Source organism: Hyla sarda, chromosome 6, assembly GCF_029499605.1.
Source record: "Hyla sarda isolate aHylSar1 chromosome 6, aHylSar1.hap1, whole genome shotgun sequence".
In the NCBI taxonomy this organism is placed as follows: Eukaryota; Metazoa; Chordata; class Amphibia; order Anura; family Hylidae; genus Hyla; species Hyla sarda.
Genome location: NC_079194.1, coordinates 107,010,998 through 107,034,748, shown reverse-complemented (window position 1 = coordinate 107,034,748; position 23,751 = coordinate 107,010,998). Strand labels below are relative to the sequence as shown.

At 41.8% G+C, this 23,751-nt stretch overlaps 1 protein-coding gene and 1 long non-coding RNA gene across 2 annotated transcripts; one reads left to right on the top strand and one right to left on the bottom strand.

Annotated features, from left to right (window-relative positions):
- The first annotated feature begins 10,390 nt into the window (after nucleotides 1-10,390).
- Nucleotides 10,391-15,078, top strand: LOC130277586 (uncharacterized). The gene is made up of 4 exons (XR_008845480.1): nucleotides 10,391-11,224; nucleotides 11,321-11,403; nucleotides 12,399-12,823; nucleotides 14,945-15,078. It is a non-coding gene; the product is annotated as an uncharacterized LOC130277586 (long non-coding RNA).
- Nucleotides 12,557-17,262, bottom strand: LOC130277585 (uncharacterized). The gene is made up of 3 exons (XM_056528288.1): nucleotides 16,538-17,262; nucleotides 14,942-15,081; nucleotides 12,557-13,053 (listed from the first exon to the last, which is right to left on the bottom strand). The coding sequence occupies exons 1-3, from the start codon at nucleotides 17,047-17,049 to the stop codon at nucleotides 12,557-12,559; spliced, it is 1,149 nt and encodes a 382-aa protein (XP_056384263.1). The 5' UTR covers nucleotides 17,050-17,262.
- Between the last annotated feature and the right edge of the window lie 6,489 nt (nucleotides 17,263-23,751).

Below are 23,751 nucleotides of genomic sequence, written 5' to 3'. Positions count from 1 at the left end.
CGCCATTCCACCAGACGCCGAGAGATCTTCCACGAGGCTTTCCTTTCCTTGTTTCCGGAGCAAGATCCATCTATCTCCGAGTACATCTCCACCTCCGGAGCCACTCCGTGACCGGTGACTTCTCTTCGGCCTGCGGCAACCGGGCCCGTCACCGCAAGCGCATGCCAGCGCTGGACACAGCCTCCACTACATCTGCCATCGAGCCTGCAATTACTCCGTGACCGGTGACCTTTTTGGCCTGTGGCATCCGGGCCCATCACCGTATGCGCGCGCTAGCGCTGGACACAGCCCTCACATATCCATCTCTCGGACGTCCAGCCAAAACTACCTCTAGGAGTTGGTAACTATATCACTTTGTGAACTGTTCTAAATCACATGAGAACGGAGTGTGCCGCACAAAAGTACACTATGTCGGTTTGCAATATATTGGGATAGCGGTAGAACGTAATTCACATGCTATATTTAAAAAATTTTTAATATATGCTTTGTATTCAAATATCATACCTCCCCACAAGGGCCCTGTGGTAGGAGGCATTTATGTATTAGATTTGCATTATTTATTTTATGTCTTATTTGTAATATTTTTTATATTAAATTTGTACATCATTTAAAGTGAAGCACAGTCCGATTTCTGTAATTCCATCATCATGTACCATTTTATGGTATTAGTCTAGAGGCATTTGGTACCCCCCCCTTTTTTTCCTTATATATTATTTTGTACTAGTATTTTTTTGGTGTAAATACTTTCCATTTAGCCTCGATTAATTTATATTGTGAGCTGCACATACCCCATTTTTTTTCGATTTAATCTATTACACCTTTGTGAACGTGCTCCACTATTTCATGATGAACATTTGGTCACATTTAGAGAATAAGAAAAAATCTATAGATAATTTTACATTTTCAAACATTGACAAAAATTCTATAAAACCAGATGAAGGTATAGATTTACAGACAATTCAAAATTTCAAAAGGTTGGAGAATGTCTTGTCGCGCAGATTAAGAAATCAGTGGGAAATCAAAAGTTTGTCCCACCTACTAGAGATAGACCATATCCCAAAAGGTCTATATCTAAACAAAACCCCTGCGGGGGACTTAGAAAGTGAACAGTTTAATTCCAAATGGGATAAAACCCTCAAAGAATATTCTAAGGGACTGGTCAGATTGGTCATAGAAAGAAGAAAAGAACTTATAGTCACCCAAGATAATGAAATCAACCAAATCAAAATACTACTAGACCAATATGACCAATCCCCGGAATATCTTAAACAACAAGAATATTTATGTAAAAAATTGGATAGATTAGAAGAAGAAATTATCAGTAGAAAAACAAAAAAACTCTTATGGCAAACCACGATTAAACCTTCTAGATCAGCCACATCAGAGAAAGTAACCACTTACAATATCAATACTCAGAACAGATATGCCCCTTTGACAGATAAAAAACATTTTTTTGGGGAAGAACACCCTCAGACCAATCTCAATTACACACAAAACCCATCTCCATACACCAGAAAGAAATATCCTCCTTATACCAACCATCACCAATCTCACTACACTTATCAAACACAACACTACTCCCCCAAGTGGAGAAAATACCCACAATCTCCATACAGACACAATCAGTACCAAACACACCGACCACAACCAACAGGACCAACACAGAGAACACAGACAGTAACAGTGGAGATGCATCCCATACCTGGGAAAAACCACATAGAACCAATTGCAACACCGAACCCCCCCAAAAAAAGAGGACACGAAGAAAATTTAGAACTAGAAAATCTATCACAACCACCTCAGAAAATAGGAAAGACACATCCACACCAATAGACAATGTCATTATTAATTTAAGTAATCATACTCTAACTCCTGCCCAGACTAAATTGTTGAATAAGGGCTTAAAATTTGCTCCATCTTATCCTTTAAAAAAAATTCGACACATATGTCGGTCTTGAAAAATGTATTAGAACTATTTGTTTAAAAAAATACTTCATTAAACACCCTTTTCAATATGAATCCAAACCTACGGAATTTGTACACACGAATCTTAAACCACAATCTTGGTTCTATCCAAAAAATATGATGGGTCCAGATATTGTGACTTTTAAAAATCTAGTAGAAAAAGATATTAGACAACTAAAATACAGCCACAAACAAAAATCTAATATCAATTTTGCAGAAAAGAAAGCAATTCAAGAACTACAGGCCAATAATGAAATCACAATACGTCCCGCCGACAAGGGGGGAGGTATTGTGATTTTAAATACAAAAGACTATATAAACGAATGTCAAAGACAGTTGAATGATGGTACAACATATAAAAAATTAACAAAGGATCCCACTGCAGAATACAGAGCCCAATTATTAAATATCTGTAAAAAAGCTTTAGAGGAAGATATCCTCAATGATAACGAATATAAATTCATCTTGAACACTCATGAGAGACTTCCTGTTTTTTACTGTCTACCCAAGACACATAAGAGCTTAATTAGCCCTCCGGGTAGACCTATCATATCTGGGATTGGGTCTATGACTTCAAACCTGTCCCAATATGTAGACAAATTTTTACAAGATATAGTACAAAGTACCAAATCTTATATTAAAGATACCACCCAAATTGTCAAAATTATTGAATCATTTAACTGGTCTGATAATCATATTTTAGCCACTCTGGATGTATCATCTCTCTATACAAATATACGTCACAATTTAGGTCTGGCAGCAACTCAGAAGTTTTTACTCAAACACAATCACAAACCCCAACAGATTGAATTTATCCTCACAGCTATTAATTTCATTCTTACTCACAATTATTTCTACTTTAATGGTGATTATTTTTTACAGTTAATCGGTACCGCGATGGGCACCAGATTTGCGCCAAGTTATGCTAATTTGTTTATGGCATCTTGGGAAGAGGATACCATCACCCCCCACCTTGGCGCAAATCTGGTGCTCTGGAGACGTTATATCGATGATATTATTTTAATTTGGGATGGGTCCATCACAGATCTAGAATTATTTATTAATAATTTAAACACTAATAGTCACTTTCTCAACTTTACCTCACACATTAGCACACAATCTATCACCTTTCTTGACTTAGAGATCAAAGTGAGTCCGGATAAAACTAGATTAAATTGCAATACTTATAAGAAACCTACTACGAAAAACAGTTATATCGACTATACAAGTTGCCACCTGTCTAGTTGGCTTACAAATATCCCTAAAGGACAGTTTCGCCATTTAAAACGTAACTGTACATCGAACAATACTTTTTTGGAAGAAGCAGAAGATATGACTTGTCTTTTCAAAGACAAAAATTATCCGGACACACTTTTAACCCAGTCCCTTAATCATGTTAAACTTCTAGATAGAACCACATTTTTTACACCAAAAGATAATGACACTATATCCACTGAATATTCAATTAAATAAATTTTACCTTATAATTATGAATATAAAAAAATTGAACAAATCATCAATAAGCACTGGTATATGGTTAAACAAGATAAGGATATAGGAGGATTGCTGCCAGACCGAGCCCCCATTGTATATAAAAAGGCCCCCAATTTGGGGATAACGATTGCACCAAGTATAAAACCACCCATAAAAATTCATAATATGTCTGAGACGTGGCTAAACACAAAAGGCTTTTTTAGATGTGGAATATGCCCCAACTGTATGAAAGTGAAGGGCCCTAAAAAAACGACAGAAATTTCATCATGTACTACTGACTTTAAATGGATCATTAAAGAACACATTTCGTGCCACACAAGTGGAGTACTATATTTGATACAGTGTGGATGTATGAAACAATACATTGGGAGAACAAAAAGACCATTAACCCCTTAAGGACCGGGGGTTTTTCCGTTTTTGCATTTTCGTTTTTTGCTCCTTGCCTTTAAAAAATCATAACTCTTTCAATTTTGCACCTAAAAATCCATATGATGGCTTATTTTTTGCACCACCAATTCTACTTTGTAATGACGTCAGTCATTGTGCCCAAAAATCTACGGTGAAACGGGAAAAAAAATCATTGTGAGACAAAATTGAAAAAAAAAACGCCATTTTGTAACTTTTGGGGGCTTCCGTTTCTACGTAGTACATTTTTCGGTAAAAATGACACCTTACCTTTATTCTGTAGGTCCATATGATTAAAATGATACCCTACTTATACAGGTTTGAATTTGTCGCACTTCTGGAAAAAATCATAACTTCATGCAGAAAAATTTATACGTTTAAAATTGTCATCTTCTGACCCCTATAACTTTTTTATTTTTCCGTGTATGGGGCGGTATGAGGGCTCATTTTTTGCGCCGTGATCTGAAGTTTTTAACGGTATCATTTTTGCATTGATAGGACTTATTGATCGCTTTTTATTCATTTTTTCATGATATAAAAAGTGACCAAAAATGCACTATTTTGGACTTTGGAATTTTTTTGCGCGCACGCCATTGACCGTGCGGTTTAATTAACGATATATTTTTATAATTCGGACATTTCCACACGCGGCGATACCATTTATGTTTATTTTTATTTTTATTTACACTGTGTTTTTTCTTTTATGGGAAAAGGGGGGTGATTCAATCTTTTAATAGGGAAGGGGTTAAATGATGTTTATTCACTTTTTTTTTGCACTTTTTTTTTGCAGTGTTATAGGTCCCATAGGGACCTATAACACTGCACACACTGATCTTTTACATTGATCACTGGTTTCTCATAAGAAACCAGTGATCGATGATTCTGCCGCATGACTGCTCATGCCTGGATCTCAGGCACTGAGCAGTCATTCGGCGATCGGACAGTGAGGAGGCAGGTAGGGGCCCTCCCGCTGTCCTGTCAGCTGTTCGGGATGCCGCGATTTCACCGCGGCTATCCCGAACAGCCCACTGAGCTAGCCGGCATGCTTTCGGTTTCACTTTAGACGCGGCGTTCAACTTTGAACGCCGCATCTAAAGGGTTAATAGCGCGCGGCACAGCGATCAATGCCGCGCGCTATTAGCCACGGGTCCCGGCCGTTGTTAGAGGCCGGGCCCGAACCGCTATGACGCGGGGCCACGCCGTGGCCCCGCGTTATAGATCGGGAGTGGACACATGACGTTCCAGTACGTCATGTGTCCTTAAGGGGTTAAAGACTAGAATTGCTGAACACCTAACAAACATAAAAAATGGAAACCTAAAACACCCTTTATCAGCCCACTTTTCAAAATTTCATAATAAAGAAATTACTACCTTCTTCTACACAGGCTTACAAACTATTAAGAAAGATTGGAGAGGAGGCAGCTTCATTGTTAAAATGTCTAAGGCTGAAAGTCAGAAGATTTATGAATTTAATTCTCTAGAGCCGAATGGCCTGAACTCGAATTTTGAACTTTTTGGATTTCTGTAGAGTGTGTCCCGCTCTCCCCATGGAGGCCCCCTTTTCTACTTGGGGGCCCCCATGGAGGGGTCAGACCCACTCTATCTTTGTTCTGCGTGACTGGCCATCCTTCAACCTTCCTGTACACTAATTATTTTCATGTAAATCTATAGCATTTTATTTCACCTATGCACCTATTTCCATTTATTACCCCATTTTTTGTATTTTTCTATTTTATTTCTAATCTTATTTTTATTTTCATTTATTTCTACTTCTATATTTTATTTTTTTATATTATTATCATCCTTATTTTTACATTTATTATTCTTCTATATATACTTTTATTTATTTATTTATTTTTTATTTTTATATTTATTATCATGATTATTTTTATTTATTTTTATTTTTGTCAATATCTCTATCTCAGTATTATACACTCTATCTGTACATCTTACTGTATGCTATATGTACCATTCCAATGTTTACAATGTATATAATACTATATTTAAATAAGAACGCATACATACTGATTCTAAATGTGAACACTGCTTTATCAAGATGAAACAACCCCATGTTTCCCGTTCCATTCCGCTATTTGCGGAAGATCTAAACAGAAACACACCTGTAACAATTAGACAGGTAACATGTATAAAAGGACTTTGAGCTTCACTGTTAAAGATATCTCTACTGAGGAAAGGGTCATATATAAAGTACCCTGAAACGCGTCTAGAGAAAGAAATATTTACCGTATGACCACCGCAATCCACAAACCGCCATCACTTACCTCCGACACAACTCCATCATCTGCTGATTTTACACCTGGCTGTAATTCATCCGCCATTCCACCAGACGCCGAGAGATCTTCCACGAGGCTTTCCTTTCCTTGTTTCCGGAGCAAGATCCATCTATCTCCGAGTACATCTCCACCTCCGGTGCCACTCCGTGCCGGTGACTTCTCTTCGGCCTGCGGCAACCGGGCCCGTCACCGCAAGCGCATGCCAGCGCTGGACACAGCCTCCACTACATCTGCCATCGAGCCTGCAATTACTCCGTGACCGGTGACCTTTTTGGCCTGTGGCATCCGGGCCCGTCACCGTATGCGCACGCTAGCGCTGGACACAGCCCTCACATATCCATCTCTCGGACGTCCAGCCAAAACTACCTCTAGGAGTTGGTAACTATATCACTTTGTGAACTGTTCTAAATCACATGAGAACGGAGTGTGCCGCACAAAAGTACACTATGTCGGTTTGCAATATATTGGGATAGCGGTAGAACGTAATTCACATGCTATATTTTAAACATTTTTAATATATGCTTTGTATTCAAATATCATACCTCCCCACAAGGGCCCTGTGGTAGAAGGCATTTATGTATTAGATTTGCATTATTTATTTTATGTCTTATTTGTAATATTTTTTATATTAAATTTGTACATCATTTAAAGTGAAGCACAGTCCGATTTCTGTAATTCCATCATCATGTACCATTTTATGGTATTAGTCTAGAGGCATTTGGTACCCCCCCTTTTTTTCCTTAACCCCTTAAGGACACATGACGTTCTCATACGTCTCCATTTCCGAGTCCTTAAGGACACATGACGTATGAGAACGTCATGTGTTTTACCGGCCCCCCGCAACCATGTGGAGCGGAGCCGGTCCCCGATGCCTGCTGAAATCGTTCAGCAGGCATCGGGGCATATCGCCCAGGGGGGTCATTATGACCCCCCATGTCGGCGATGGCCGCAGATCGCTGGACAATTCAGTCCAGCGATCTGCGGCGGATTCCGGGTCAATCGGGTCTCCAGTGACCCGGTGACCTGGAATTATTGGCTGATCGGGGCCGTCAGAGACGGCCCCGAACAGCCAGAGGCAGCAGGGGTGAGGTGGCACTGGTGCCACCTCACGATCGCCCTGATTCGTCGGCCGGATTACCGGCCGACCAATCAGGGCGCCTGCTGCGGGTGTCACTCCCGCACCCGCTCCGCCCCTCTTCCGGAGGACGTGAGCGGGTGCGGGACGTGCACCCCGGGTGCTGGGGACCCCGATTCCCGGCGCCCCTGTTGGGATCGGGGCCCCAGGAGCAGCGGCGGCGGCGGAGACGACGAGGGACTGACCTGGTGCAGCGAGGATCGTTGGAGGTGAGTGACAGCCTCCTGCTGTTGCTTAGCAACTGCTCCCAGCATGCAAAAAGGGCATGCTGGGAGCTGTAGTTATGCAACAGCAGGAGGCAGACCACCACAACTCCCAGCATGCCCTTATGGGCATGCTGGGACTTGTAGTTTTGCAACAGCTGGAGGCACATTCTCGGGAGAAATTGGGCTTCAAATTTTGGGGGGTATTTTCTGCTATTACCCTTTTAAAAAATGTAAAATTTTTGGGAAAACAAGCATTTTAGGTAAAAAAAAAATATATTTTTTTACATATGCAAAAGTCGTGAAACACCTGTAGGGTATTAAGTAGACATGTGCAATTCGGTTCGGCACGAATGTTATATTTAACGAAAATTACCGTTTTCGTACATTCGGAGCGATCCGAATGAACGAAAAAACATCTTGAGCATCTCCGAATAGCGCCGATAATACGAACAGCCAAACAACGAATACCTTCGGTGAACAACGAATGCGTTCGGTGAATAACGAATGCACTCGTTAAATAACATCGTTCGGGGAATAACGAATGCATTCGGGTAATAACGAATGCATTCGTTAAATGACGAATCATTCGGAAAATAACAAATCATTCGGGAAATAACATTCGGGAAATAACGAATGCATTCGTGAAATAACGAATCATTCGGGAAATAACGAATGCATTCGTTGTCCGTAAACGAAAGTAAAGTAATAATTCTGCATTCTTTTAATTGGTCCTTAGGAGGTCATATGATCGGAGTTCATTGTCACATGGTACCATATGGTAACTTTTAGCCAATTAGCTTATTCCATTCAATCCCTACTGTATTGCAGACAGTAAGGCTGTTTTATTCAGTTGTGAGGTAGTCCTGTGAGACTGGCTGGTGGTGTTACAGTTGCAGTGTGTGGAGAGAGTCACTGGATTTGCAGAAATGGACGGTTTACCTGATGATAACTTGGCTTCTGGCACAGAGACAACAGGCAAACAAGCTAAGGTAACACCTGCACTTTTTTACAAAAGAGGATCAGCAGCAAGGCCTGCAGCAAAGTCCCATGCTTCATCAAGTGGCCATACTCATCATCATATCCAAGAAAAAAATAAGACAGCCACCACTAGTGCTGCTACTGTGGCCCTTAATGTCTCGCAATCTGTTAGACACCAAGAAGGAGAGGGAAACAAGAAGCAGGGCTCACAATCAGACATGGACATAATGCATTTAAGTACGCCTCTTCAAGGTGTAGACATTGGAAGCATAGAAGAGGAGGTACCCCTTGATTTCATTCATGATGTGTCCAGTCCTGAACAATATCAAAGTCCTGTATCGCCACTCCTATTTACAACTGACCTTCCAGAATCATCACCACCATCATCCTCTGGCTCTTTAGTTGTAATGGATACACCACCCTCCCATTCAAGTAGTGCCACCGTCCCCAGTACAAGGCCTCCAGCTTCCAAAAGCAATCCCCTCCTGCAAAATGCCCCATCTGCACAACCCGGTTCCAGTTCCAGCCGGAAATCTAAAGTTTGGGAGCATTTTTCAATAGTTGGTGATGGTAGATCAGCTAAATGTAAGCTATGTGGCAGGGAAGTCAGTCGTGGTAGAGTTATTGGGCATCTGACTAATTCTGGCATGAATCACCATTTGCGCACACACCACAAGCCAGTCCTGTTAAGAGAAGACAGTGGGTTGTTGTCACCTCCACCCAGTAAAAAAAGGGCAAGTGCTAGTTCCAGTGCTACCATCAGCTCACATAACCTGGACAAGGGGCACAGAGGTGAAGCTGTTGACCCCAGTCAAGCAAAACAGCCCACCTTGGATCAATTTAGTGGATTTCATTCCAGGGGGATTTCAAGACAGCAGTCCCGTAAAATTACCCGCCTCATTGGCGAGCTCATAGCCGTCGGGGGAGCTCCCTTTAACATGGTGGAGGGGGAACCGTTTAAACGTCTAATGCAGGCAGTTGCACCCCAGTATGTAATTCCATCCCGTACCACATTTAGTCGCAGTATAGTACCCTCCTTACATAAATCTTGTGTGGAGTTAATAAAACAGGAGCTAGGCAGAGCCACAGGACAGTCAGTACATTTCACCACAGACTTGTGGAGTGCTCCCAGTGGGCAGCATGCCTTCTTATCACTAACAGCACACTGGTGGCAGCCCATTGTAATGGAACCAGCCCAAATTACATCAGGGCCAAGAAGCACAGGAGCTGGTGTTGTAGAAAAACAAAATCAGGGGCACTGCTCATTCCTACTGCATGCAGAGGTTTTAGATGAGCAGCACAGCTCGCATAACATAACCCGTGCATTACAGAAAATGGTGGCAGAGTGGCTTGGGGAGCAGGCAAATACACAGGCGAAGATGGGGTTTGTGGTCACTGATGGGGCAGCCAATATGTTAAAAGCACTGCGGGATGGCAAATTTGTTGGTGTCCGATGCTCCGCCCATGTCCTCCATCTTGTAGTAAAGGCAGGTATAGATGACACCACTGAGAGCAATACAAAGCTCTCTGAAGTGTTAGACTCCTGTAGGAAAATTGCAGGCCATTTTCATAGAAGTGTGAAGGACAGTCACATTTTCAGGCAGGAGCAGATTAAGGCAGGTCTTCCTCAACACCGCCTGAAGCAGGATGTAAGCACCAGGTGGAATTCTACTTTGGACATGCTTGAAAGAATTCTGGAGCAACAAAAAGCTATACATGCAATGTCACATGAGCATGTCATCGGTGTGGCCAGACCACTTAGCAGGGAGGAGTGGAAAATAATAGCTCAGGTGGTGACTGTACTAAGCCCCTTTCGCGCAGCCACAGAAAACCTAAGTCAAGAAAGTGCAAGCTTGGCTCAAGTCATCCCCCTCTTTACCCATCTTGTTAACAAAATGGATGCCTTCCTCAACCATAGAGAAAACTTGCCTGGAGGATACATAGTACCTGATGTTGCCACACTTGTCAGGAGACTGCATGGACAATTAAACCGGAGGATCACAGAGCTCACTGATGCTTGCCCTGAATTGATGCTTGCCACCATGTGTGACCCCCGAATTAAGGGCAAAATGGCACTCCAAGCCAATTCCCTAACAGGCTGGAGAGAGAAATTAATCAACAGGGTGTGTGACAGGCAAAGACACTTGGTTGTGCCGTCAGAGAGGGATGATGAGGATGATGAAGAAGAAGAGGAGGATGAGCCTGCTATGTCATCATCATCATCCATCACAAACACTGCTGGACATTCATCAAGAGCTGCTGACTTTTGGGCAGAAACTTTGCAAACCTTGGTCGGACACACCAGACAACCCTCAAGGATACCCAGAGATAAGGTTGCAGAGACTGTAAAAAGTTATTTGTCTGAACCCCATCTGGCACCTACAGCGGATAGTCTCAAGTACTGGGATGAAAGGAGGGCAATTTGGCCTGCTCTCTCCATGGTGGCCCAGGAGCTCCTATCCTGCCCCCCAACCTCTGTGCAAAGTGAACGGGTATTTTCAGTCACTGGCAATATTCTCTGCCCACAGCGTTCACAGCTGGCCCCTCAGCTCATGGAGCAGATGACTTTTCTTAAAGTAAACATGCCCAAGCTGGGATACCCTGCCCTAAGCTTTGACACCAATTAGTTATGAGTTCTACAGTTCAAGTTAAAAGTTGAAGTTCTTGGTTACAAGTTGGAATGTTGGATCCCGTTGTGTTATCAGTTGTTTGAAAAAGTTAAGAAAGTGAACAGCACCATCAAACAGGTTAGTGGTCTGTCAATTTTCTTCTTAGCCTCCTAACATTACATTTAGAATGCTAATAATTTCTATTTAATTTATATCTTTCCCTCCTTCTTTTAGGATTTAGTGGACATTTAGTGGACATTTTTGTGGATACAACAAGGACGTCCATTTATGTGGTAAAGGAGATCAGCAAATCAGTGGTAAGTAAATGACAATTTTTTTTTCTTAAAGGGGTACTCCGGCACTTAGACATCTTATCCCCTATCCAAAGGATAGGGGATAAGATGCCTGATCGCGGGGATCCCGCCGCTGGGGACCCCCCTCATCTTGCATGCGGCACCCCAGTTAAAATCAGTCTCCGGGGACTGATTTTAACTGGTGTGCAGTGTGCAAGATCACAGGGGTCCCCAGCGGCGGGAAACCCGCTATCAGGCATCTTATCCCCTATCCTTTAGATAGGGAATAAGATGTCTAAGCGCCGGAGTACCCCTTAAATGACAGTAGTGCTTTACAATGCATCTGACACTTAAGTGACCTCTATTAAATGGAGCACAGATCCCAGCAGCATATTAAAAGTCACAGTGTAATAAATGTATAGCTTTAGTACCTTAAAGGGGTATTCCAGGGAAAAACATTTGATCCCCTATCCAAAGGATAGGGAATAAGATGTCTGATCGCGGGGGCCCACTGCTGGGACCCCCAGCGATCAGACATCTTATCCCCTATCCTCGGCTAACACACTCGCCTAACACATGTGTGAAAGGCTTAACTCTTCCACGCCTGGAAGAAAAGCACAGAAAACATATAATGCATGAAAAACAATGTCTGAACAGGGCCTGAAACGGGAAAATGCAAAAACAAATAAACGGACATTACACCCAGGTTCACAATGCCTCAGGACCCCACCTCTCCAACTGTTGAGGTAAATAATAATAAATTAGAGTTACTATTGCAATACACATTTCATGCACTGGTGGAATCTGTGCTCTGCTATCAAAGTTATCATCAATCATGTAGACACCACAACAGGAGATCAATTTTTTCTTACTTACAATTTTTTTTAATATTTTGATGGCAAAGGCCTTGAATGCAAATGTAGCAATAAATAACAACTGTAATCATCATTTTTAGCCTTGTATGCCTGCTGTCTACAATCAGCCAGCATAATCATACCAATTGCATGTTTATATTGTAGGAAGGATTTGGCACCATTTTGTATGAGGTTACAATATACAAGTCAACATGAAACTTTGGTAATAGAATACAGAGGTAATACAATAAACCTAAACATTGCCAACATTTCTAACATAACAAAACTGTCAACCAGCCTAAAAATAATGATTCTTTAATCTTTTAGGTTTGTGAAGGTGCCCCATTGTTGCTGCTGCTGGTGTCAGCCAATGGAGGTGATTGGCTGATTCTTGATATTGCCGTCAGGAGGTCCACCCTTAGCTGTGCTGTGGCCTGAAGGTGCTGCTGGCTGACCCGGGCCAACATCACTTGGATGTCGTCAGCCTGCCGTCGGTGAAGTTGGTGCATGGTCCTATTCAAGCGTCGCATCTCCCGTGCAAGGTGCCTCGTCTCCCTGGACAACCTGTCCCTTTCTTGGAGTACCCTAAGGTACGTGTCCATTGGGACAGATGCGGGTGCTGGGGTTGGAGATAGTGGACTGGGTGGACTGTGGATAGCTGGTGAACAGGCAGCTGAGCTCAGGGGTTGGCCCATGTCCTCCTCAGGTACTGGCACATTATCATCTGCCTCAACCTCACTCCGGCTCTCCAAATGTGACAGGACAGGTGATGGTGGGGAACTGTCATGGTGACTCCTTAATGAAGCCTGGCCTTGTTGATCTAAAAAAAAATTATAATAATGAAAATTAAAAAAAAGTATTTTAAAATAAAAATCAAGTGACTGAAAACAGTTGTGTTGTTGACCATTACATGATACACAACATACTCTCCCTAAGGCTTAACAATATAATAATTAAGTTATTGTACTGGTGTATATTTGTCATCTAACCCTATAAATGTTATACACCATTATACACTACAAATATACACCATTGCAAATAGCTAACCATGCTTTTTATCACAATAGGCAATTTAGCTGAGTAATTTACATAATATCCACATTGCTATCAATATAGAATTAGAAAATACAAATTTACGAGTTGTGTGGACATGTCAAAAGATGACATTACAGTGTGTCTCATTCCTTTGACTCGCTGCCAAAGGAAAGGGGTGGCCGTAGATCACTCTATTTCCAGGCTTTCAATCATGTGACCATTTCTCAACATAGCTTACCTGTCCTCGGGGCTCCGGCGCGTCCTCTTCAGGATCCCCTGCATCGTCAGCGCTCTCAATCGTTGTCATCACATCGCTGTGCATGCCATCCTGTCATCCAATAGGAGTGGCTTGCATAGCGGCGTAATGGCGGCGACGGAGAGCGAGGATGCCGAGGAAGCAGAGGCCTTGCCGGAGCGTCGGGGACACAGCGACAGCGATGGCAGGTGACATCCAGGGCAGCGGTGACGGTCCGTAGTGGCGGGTAAAGGTGAGTATAACCTCCAATACCAGTGGTCTTCAACCTGCGGATCTCCAGATGTTGCAAGACTACAACTCCCTGCAGTGCCCGGACAACAGTTGGCTGTCAGGGCATGCTGGGTGTTGTAGTTTTGCAACATCTGGAGGTCCGCAGGTTGTAGACCACTGTCCTATACTTTACATTGCACGGATCCCTGTTGAGGGATCCGTGCAATGTTAAGTATAGGAAGCTGTACTCACCTGTCCCCGCCGCTCCAGACCGCGTCCTCACCACTCCCGATGCAGTCCCAGGGGCTTCCGATGCTGTCCCGCTGCTCCGGGTCCACTTCACGGGTCTTCTAAGAGGCCATCATATGTCAATTTGATCATATGTCGGGGCCATCGCATATCGGGGGGTTACTGTATAGGACAACAACGGGGTAGACTAGATTCCCTGACATCTGCATGTCCCAACATTACAAATAGCATAAATGCTTTAAAGGGGTACTCCGGTGAAAACCTTTTTTCTTTTAAATCAACTGGTGGCAGAAAGTTAAACATATTTGTAAATTACTTCTATTAAAAAATCTTAATCCTTCCAGTACTTATTAGCTGCTAAATACTACAGAGGAAATTCTTTTCTGTTTGGAATGCTCTCTGATGACATCACGACCACAGTTCTCTCTGCTGATGTTATTATAACACTTATCACACTTTATTTATTTTTGACCTTAGTGGGATTTGAACCCAAGTCCCCAGCACTGTAAAGCAGCAGTGCTAACCACTGAGCCACCATGCTGCCCTTCGCATACATCTGCTATGCATCTGCTATGCATCTGCTATGCATGGTTGCTAAAATGGACAGAGATGTCAGCAGAGAGCGCTGCGTTCGTGATGTCATCAGTGTTCCAAAAAGAAAGGAATTTCCTCTGTAGCATTCAGCAGCTGATAAGTACTGGAAGGATTAAGTTTTTTAATAGAAGTAATTTACAAATATGTTTAACTTTCTGCCTCCAGTTGATTTAAAAGAAAAAAGGTTTAGGTTTTCACTGGAGTACCCCTTTAAGAATCATTATTGAGCTAGGGGGGAAAAATACAAATATATAGTAATACAGTTATTGTATAAGTTCTAATAGTTATTTTTTTTATTTTCTTGTTGTTTTATCAATTAATATTATTGTAATACGTAATTAATCATATATATAATTTTACTCACCAGATCTCTCTGCCTCGGATGTCTGAGCCTCTGGCAGGAGGTGCTTCTTCAACTCCAGCTCCCAGTTCTTGAAGTTGATGTTCCTCCTCTGCTGCTGCTTTTTTATTTTTTTGAGGACTGATGCCCTGCAGTCATAGTACCTGTTTGGGTTTTACATAAAATAGTTTATTCAAGTTTATCATACCATTTCCGTTTTATGACAATAAACAGTTTTGTTGAGAAACAATTTTGTTCTTTTGCTTCAATGCTCATATTTCTGCATTTATACCACACTACACAGATATAGTCAGACTTATCCTCTTTATCTTTACTAGTTATTCAAACCAATCCTTCAATTCCCGGAAAATGGCAAAATATACTATAGCAGTGTTTACCAACCAGGGGTGCCTCCAGCTGTTTTAAAACTAAAAATCTGAGCATGTTGGACTATGCTAGTATATAGTCCATAGGTCAGTGTTTCACAACCAGGGGTGCCTCCAGCTGTTGCAAAACTACAACTCCCAACATGCTGGGAGTTGTAGTTTTGCAACAGCTGGAGGCACCCCTGGTTGGGAAACACTGACCTATGGACTATATACTAGTATAGTCCAACATGCTGGGAGTTGGAATTTCATTTGGAGCAGCTGATGAGCCACATGTATGAGGGCATGATGGTAGTTGTAGTAACTAACTGCAACTCCTGACTTAAAAAAAATTACAAAAAATACATAAAAAAAAATGTCACATTAAAAGGGTACTTTTTTTTTAAATCAACTGGTGCCAGAAAATTAGGCAGATGTGTACATTTTAATTAAAAAAAAAATATATATATATATATATTATTCCTTCCAGTACTTATTAGCTGCTAAAGAGGAAATTATTTTCTTTTTCAAACACAGAGCTCTCTGCTTACATCATGAGCACAGTGCTCTCTGCTGACATCTTTGTCCATTTTAGGAACTGTCCAGAACAGCATATGTTTGTTGTGAAGATTTTCTCCTACTCTGGACAGTTCTTAAAATGGAAAGAGATGTCAGCAGAGAGCACTGTGCTTGTGATATCAGCAGAGAGCTCTGGGTTACAAATAGTAATGAATTTCCTATGTAGAATTCAGCAGCAACTTAATACGTACTGTAAGGTTTATGGAATCTGATCAACTTTCTGGCACCAGTTGATTTAAGAAAAAAAAAAAAAAGTTTTCAATCAGAGTACCCCTTTAAAACAAAAACGGTACTGTCAAAAACTACAGACCGGGGTGCAAGGAGAACTAAGAAAGTTATAGGGGTCAGAATACAAAAAAATTGCCCCCTCATATGTGTATCCTCATGTCACGCATACATAATTACCGGTAGTTATGCAGATGAGCAAGTCCACTATTTTTTTGCAAGAAAGGTGGTTCCCCACTTATGGAGCATTTGCTTTAGGGGCGAATCCACGGATACATCGGTATACACTAGATGTAATTACAAATCTAGTATGTAAAGGACATATGTGTAACAAACAATAAAGGTTATAGAATGGTATACCTGTCCTAGACCAAGACCAGCAGAGTTTATGCTTTGCAATATGTCTTTGCCAACACATTGATGATGATATCATAATGAAATATTTACTCACCGATGCCTGATGCTGAGAACTGTCCTGTCCGCTGTGCCACTTGCAACTTGGGACACTTTCTCCCTCACCCGGCTCCAGGCGGCCATCTTCTCCTGGGTACCCACTGTCGTGTTGAATAACACGGATTTTTCTGTGCTAACAGCAGCCACCAGTGCTACGTTCTCTGCCTCCGTGAATTTCGGCCCTCTTTGTTTTTTGGCTGGTGGGACTCCCACTGAGTGCAGACTCTCAGACTCAGATGTGTGGCTGCCACTGCCAGAGTCCGATATTGCCCAACCACTTTGTCTTGCGATTGGACATGCTCGGACTTTACTCCTCCTCTTCTCTCCTCTCCTCTCCACGCCACCACTACACTCATCATCCGCACGCTCACTCACACATGCTCTATCACTCACATCCACAACAGCACGCTCACTCACACATGCTCTATCACTCACATCCACAACAGCACGCTCACCGTCACCATCCTCTCTCCCAGACACCACAGACACAATTTCTCTCATTCCAGACATTGTTTTTTTCACACAATTTACGCACAATACAATCAATTTCTCACTCTCAGTACACGCTGGCAAGATTTATCAATCTGTGTGAGAGAAAAAGGGGAGTGACCACAACAGCCAATCACATGTCAGATAATGAACTCTGGTAAAGTGAAAGCTGAACTGTGATTGGTTGCTATGGGAGACCAGACCACTCCACTCTTTCTCTCACACAGTTTGATAAATCTGGGCCACTGGGTAAAAACTCTGAGCCCCTGACTGAACTGGCCTAACTTTACTTCGGCTGTTTTCGTTAATCGTTAGGAATACAGCAACATAAAACGAATAATATAATTTGCCGAATTCGAAAGTAAAACGAATGCGGCCGAAATAACGAATATGTCCGAAGTAACGAATGCGCCAAATGTAACGAATGTGTACGAAATAATGGACGGGTGTGATATAACGAATGCATCCGAAATATATTTCGGATTGATCCGAAAATGTACGGATGCATCCGAAAACAGATTGAAACGAATTACTCTATAACGAATGTGCAACAGAACCGAATTTTTTTTAATACGAATATGTACGAAACGAAAATAGACGAATTTTTTGGTCGTGCACAAGTCTAGTATTAAGGTTCAAATTACCCCTTGTTACGTTCCCCGAGGGGTCTAGTTTCCAAAATGGTATGCCATGTGTTTTTTTTTTGCTGTCCTGGCACCATAGGGGATTCCTAAATGCGGCATGCCCCCAGAGCAAAATTCGCTTTCAAAAAGCCAAATGTGACTCCTTCTCTTCTGAGACCTGTAGTGCGCCAGCAGAGCACTTTTCACACCCATATGGGGTGTTTTCTGAATCGGGAGAAATTGGGCTTCAAATTTTGGGGGGTATTTTCTGCTATAACCCTTTTTAAAATTGTAAAAATTTTGGGAAGCCAAGCATTTTAGGTAAAAAAAATATATATTTTTTTACATATGCAAAAGTCGTGAAACACCTGTAGGGTATTAAGGTTCACATTACCCCTTGTTATGTTCCCCGAGGGGTCTAGTTTCCAAAATGGTATGCCATGTGTTTTTTTTTTTGCTGTTCTGGCACCATAGGGGCTTCCTAAATGCGGCATGCCCCCAGAGCAAAATTTGCTTTCAAAAAGCCAAATGTTACTCCTTCTCTTCTGAGACCTGTAGTGCGCCAGCAGAGCACTTTTCACCCCCATATGGGGTGTTTTCTGAATCGGGAGAAATTGGGCTTCAAATTTTGGGGGGTATTTTCCGCTATTACCCTTTTTAAAAATGTAAACATTTTGGGAAAACAAGCATTTTAGGTAAAAAAAAATTATTTTTTCTTACATATGCAAAAGTCGCGAAACACCTGTAGGGCATTAAGGTTCACGTTACCCCTTGTTACGTTCCCCGAGGGGTCTAGTTTCCAAAATGGTATGCCATGTGGTTTTTTTTTGCTGTTCTGGCACCATAGGGGCTTCCTAAATGCGGCATGCCCCCAGAGCAAAATTTGCTTTCAAAAAGCCAAATGTGACTCCTTCTCTTCTGAGACCTGTAGTGCACCAGCAGAGCACTTTTCACCCCCATGCGAGGTGTTTTCTGTATCGGGAGAAATTGGGCTTCAAATTTTGGGGGGTATTTTCTGCTATTACCCTTTTTAAAAATGTACAATTTTTGGGAAACCAAGCATTTTAGGTAAAAAAAATATATATTTTTTTTACATATGCAAAAGTCGTGAATCACCTGTAGGATATTAAGGTTCACTTTACCCCTTGTTACGTTCCCTGAGGGGTCTAGTTTCCTAAATGGTATGCCATGTGTTTTTTTTTGCTGTCCTGGCACCATAGGGGCTTCCTAAATGCGGCATGCCCCCCAAAAACCATTTGTCGCTCCTTCCCTTCTGAGCCCTCTACTGCGCCCGCTGAACAAATAACATAGACATATGAGGTATGTGCTTACTCGAGAGAAATTGGGTTTCAAATACAAGTAAAAATTTTCTCCTTTTTACCCCTTACAAAAATTCAAAAATTGGGTCTACAAGAACATGCGAGTGTAAAAAATGAAGATTTTGAATTTTCTCCTTCACTTTGCTGCTATTCCTGTGAAACACCTAAATGGTTAATACACTTACTGAATGTTTTATTGAATACTTTAGGGGGTGTAGTTTTTATAATGGGGTCTTTTATGGGGTATTTCTAATATGAAGACCCTTCAAATCCACTTCAAAACTGAACTGGTCCCTGAAAAATAGTGAGTTTGAAAATTTTGTGAAAAATTTCAAAATTGCTACTGAACTTTGAAGCCCTATGGTGTCTTCCAAAAGTAAAAACTCATAAATTTTATGATGCAAACATAAAGTAGACATATTGTATATGTGAACCCAAAAAAAATATATTTTGAATATCCATTTTCCTTACAAGCAGAGAGCTTCAAAGTTAGAAAAATGCAAAATTTTCATTTTTTTCATCAAATTTGGGGATTTTTCACCAAGAAAGGATGCAAGTTACCATAAAATTTTACGACTAAGTTAAAGTAGAATATGTCACGAAAAAACAATCTCGGAATCAGAATGATAACTAAAAGCATTCCAGAGTTATTAATGTTTAAAGTGACAGTGGTCAGAATTGCAAAAAACGCTCCGGTCCTTAAGGTATAAAATGGCCTGGTCCTTAAGGGGTTAATTTACAAATCTGTTTAACTTTGTGGAACCAGTTGATATATATATAAAAAAAAAGTTTTTCCCTGGAATACCCCTTTAAGTATCCATAACAGAAAGTGTACAATAAAATATGGTTATGCCTGGTGTCATGGGAAAGAGAACCTATTGTATATCCACATCTGAGTCTTTGCTTCCTAGATTAAAAAAGCGCTATAGAAGTACAGAAAATAAAAATATTATTTTATTAGCCAGTTACTATTAAAAACAGGTCAAATAGCTAAATAGCACATCTTAAAGAAAAATACCAAATGTTATTCAATGTGTGGCTGTAGGGGCACTCATTGTACCCGTGCCCTGGGGCCTAAGAGGACAATGTATCTTAACTTTCTTACTGATGGCACTGGCTTTAGTACCTAATAGATATATCCCAGGAGTCAAGGGACAATGCTCTCGCTCTTAGCTTCATGTGACCTGCTAGTTATAAGGTTTTAACCCTGCTTTCCAAAAATGTAGTGCATCTAAATACACTGGCCAAGGCAAAGTGGTTGTTGCTGCCCTCAACACTGCAGTCATCCCCCCCCCCCAGGGCTCTTGCCCTTGAGCATAACCCGATTGTGAATCAGTATTATATGTATTGATACCAATGGCCACCTGCAGAAAGCCTGAAGGCAACATAATAGTCCAGAGCTAGCTAAAAAGCCTTTGAATTGTTAATGCAATAAGGAACAGAAGTGGATATATTAACTATTGGAAAGCAACCATATCACTCTCTGAGCATACCCTGAGTGGCATCTTCTTCTCTTGCTTTCATAACTATGCATCATTCTGCTACAAGAAAAATAAAGTTTTAATACAAATATTTGGCTATTGTGTAAAATATGCTAGAATGCAAAGTAGTGTCAGGTCAGAACAAGAATATAATTCTAATTACTTGGAAAAGTATTTCAAAGACATATTGTTTAAACTTTCCTCTACATCTGATAGCAAATATTAGGATTCATGAATATACTAGATATTTCAGATTCCAAAATGAATTAGATAAGGCTACTCCCTGATCCACCCAAACTACACACCTGATGAACATAATTAATGTGCATCTGTAGTTTCCTCTAGGGCATGTAGACACTGCTATCCCATAGCATCAAATGACCCTGGCTACAGAAGAGGTGACTTCTAATTAGATCATATCATTAGGTAAAAATGTCCACATCAGAGGTTGTCAACCCCATATTATGTGGGGGCTATGAATATACAAAGTTTATTAGGACATAGTCATCAAACATTATATTATTGAGAGTTAAAGACCAATTATCTACTGTGACACCTGATTATGAACCCTGACATGTGACTTTGACACCTGACTGTGATTCACAGTTTAAATTGACCCCTAAGGCTGACATGGAACTTTAATAACATATGCTGAATTATGACTTTGACCCCTGATGCTGAATTGTTACTCTGACACCTGATTCTGAAATATAGTTCTGACACCGAATGCTGACCCCTGATGATGAGATGTCTTTCTGACTCCCAGAAGCATTGTTAGAATCTAAAAAAAATTATCTGGGGTCTCCTCCCCCCAAAAAAGGGTCTCTTTCTGGATACTACTTTACGATTATATATATATATATATATATATATATATATATATATATATATATATATATGTGTGTGTGTGTGTGTGTGTGTGTGTGTGTGATGTATATCTCTGTTTACTAATAGCCCTATATAAGAACCAAAAAGACCAATATAACCAATATTACCCCCATGGAATGACCATATGGAGGAAGGAACCAGCACTACACAGGCTTTGCAGACCATATTAGGGATTACAATTATATCCAGTGACTTACATGTGACGTTTTTTCTGATTCACTTTCACTTTTATTCTTCATCTGAATCAAACAGCCATGAAGACCTCTCCCAACTTTGACTTGTAGCTGCAAAGTACCATACAGTAATAATGTCCTTACAAATAATTTCCCAGCATTAATATTAACTGCCCCTTGTGCCCCATCTAATGCCCTTGCTGTGTCCCAAAAAGTAATAACGTCTCCTATTCTCTATGTAACTATGCCCCCCATAATAATGATGTATCACTGGTAGTGTAGGGAAATACCTTATCACTTTGGAACGCCAGGGCACTGTTAGCCTATATACATTCCGAGGTTGAAGACAGCTTCTCCTGGGAGTTAAGGAACACACCAATGTCAGGTTACGGATAACTGCCTTTACTGAGTAGGGTGCAGATGTTGATACACAGACAGTATGGTGCAGAATGGAAAGGATGCAGTGTAAGCCCTTCGGAGCCCTGCTGGGACTTGTGGTGCTTTTACCCAATAGATTTATACTGACTTGAGAGAGGATAGAAGATTGATGCTGGTAGCTAGGGTTCTGTCAAGGTCCTGTAGCTTTCTCCACCAGTGCATACACTTCCACCATGCTGGTGATCCTTGCAGAATGACCGGATAAAATATATTTGTTCTGGGCCTTCTCTTAGAGCTTCTCTACACACCTCACACCTTTAGCACACTTGTGCTCAGGCTTAGCACTAGAGCTAGACTGGAGCAACTCCTCCACCCACTATATGGCCAAGAATTTAGGGGTTCCCATTGGCAGGCAGGGTCTCATGGGTCCACACTGCTTCTCTCTTAAATAAGCACTCTCATTAAAACTAATTTTTGCTATTGCACTCCTTATGGTAAATAAAAAATATTTCTAATATACTTTGTTTAAAAAATTAAGTTTTCTATGTTTTATTTGTGCTTAAAAAAAGCTCAAGAGCACATTTTCCCCCATCTCATTCACAGACTTTGGACCGAAGCCCAAACATAGGAAGTGCAGCCTGGAGTGCTGAGGAGTGTGTGTCCAACCATCAGCATATGGCAGTTAAGTGTGAGAGGAGCTATGATTGGATGAGGCTGGACACCCCCCCCCCCCTCAGTACTCCAGGCTGCACTTTCTGTGTTTGGGCTTCGGTCCAAAGTTTGTGTATAAGATGGGGGGAAAGGTGCTCTTGAGCTTTTTTTTAAGCACAAATAAAACATCGAAAACTTCATTGTTTTAAACAAAGTATATTATAAATATTTTTTATTTACTATAAGGAGTGCAATAGCAAAAATTTGGTTTAATGAGAGTTACCCTTTAAAGGTACAATAACACATGTAAATAACATACCGTATATACTCGAGTATAAGCCGACCCGAATATAAGCCGAGGCCCCTAATTTCACCCCAAAAACCCAGGAAAAGTTATTGACTTGACTATAAGCCTAGGGTGGGAAATACATCATCCCCCCATGTCATCATCCAGACCCCCGTCATCATCCAGACGCCCGTCATCATCCCCCCCTTCATCATCACCACCTGTCAATCCCTTCAGCCATCGGCTGTCGGGGCATGCTGGGAGTTGTAGTTTTGAAACCTCTGGAGGTCCGCAGGTTGGGGACCACTGCGGCCTTCGTCATCATCCAGACCCCCGTAATCATCCCCCCCCTTCCTCATCACCACCTGTCAATCCCTTAATCAGTGGTCTTCAACCTGTAGACCTCCAGAAGTTGCAAAACTACAACTCCTAGCATGCCCGGACAGCCAACGGCTGCAGGGACCGTCCAGTGGGGAGGGTTAGTCGTTCCGGGCTGTCCATTTTCACCGGGGAGGCCCTCTTCTCCGTGCTCCAGGCCTGCCCCGGACTAGTGACATTGCCTTGACGACAACACACAGGGACGTTCATGGGCAGGAAGGCTGTGCATGAACGTCCCTGTGCGTCGTCATGAAGGCAACATCACTAGTCCAGGGCAGGCCCGTAGCACAGAGAAGAGCCCCCCCCCCCCCCTGGTGAAAGTGGACAGCCTGGAACGACTAACCCTCCCCACCGGACGGTCCCTGCAGGATAGATGGCCTGGACCAGCTCACCCTTCCTTCTCACCGAGGGGAGGTAAGTAGAAAACTAAAGGGGGGTCTGGATGATGACAAAGGCCGCAGTGGTCTTCAACCTGCGGACCTCCAGAGGTTTCAAAACAACAACTCCCAGCATGCTCGGACAGCCGATGGCGGTCCGGGCATGCTG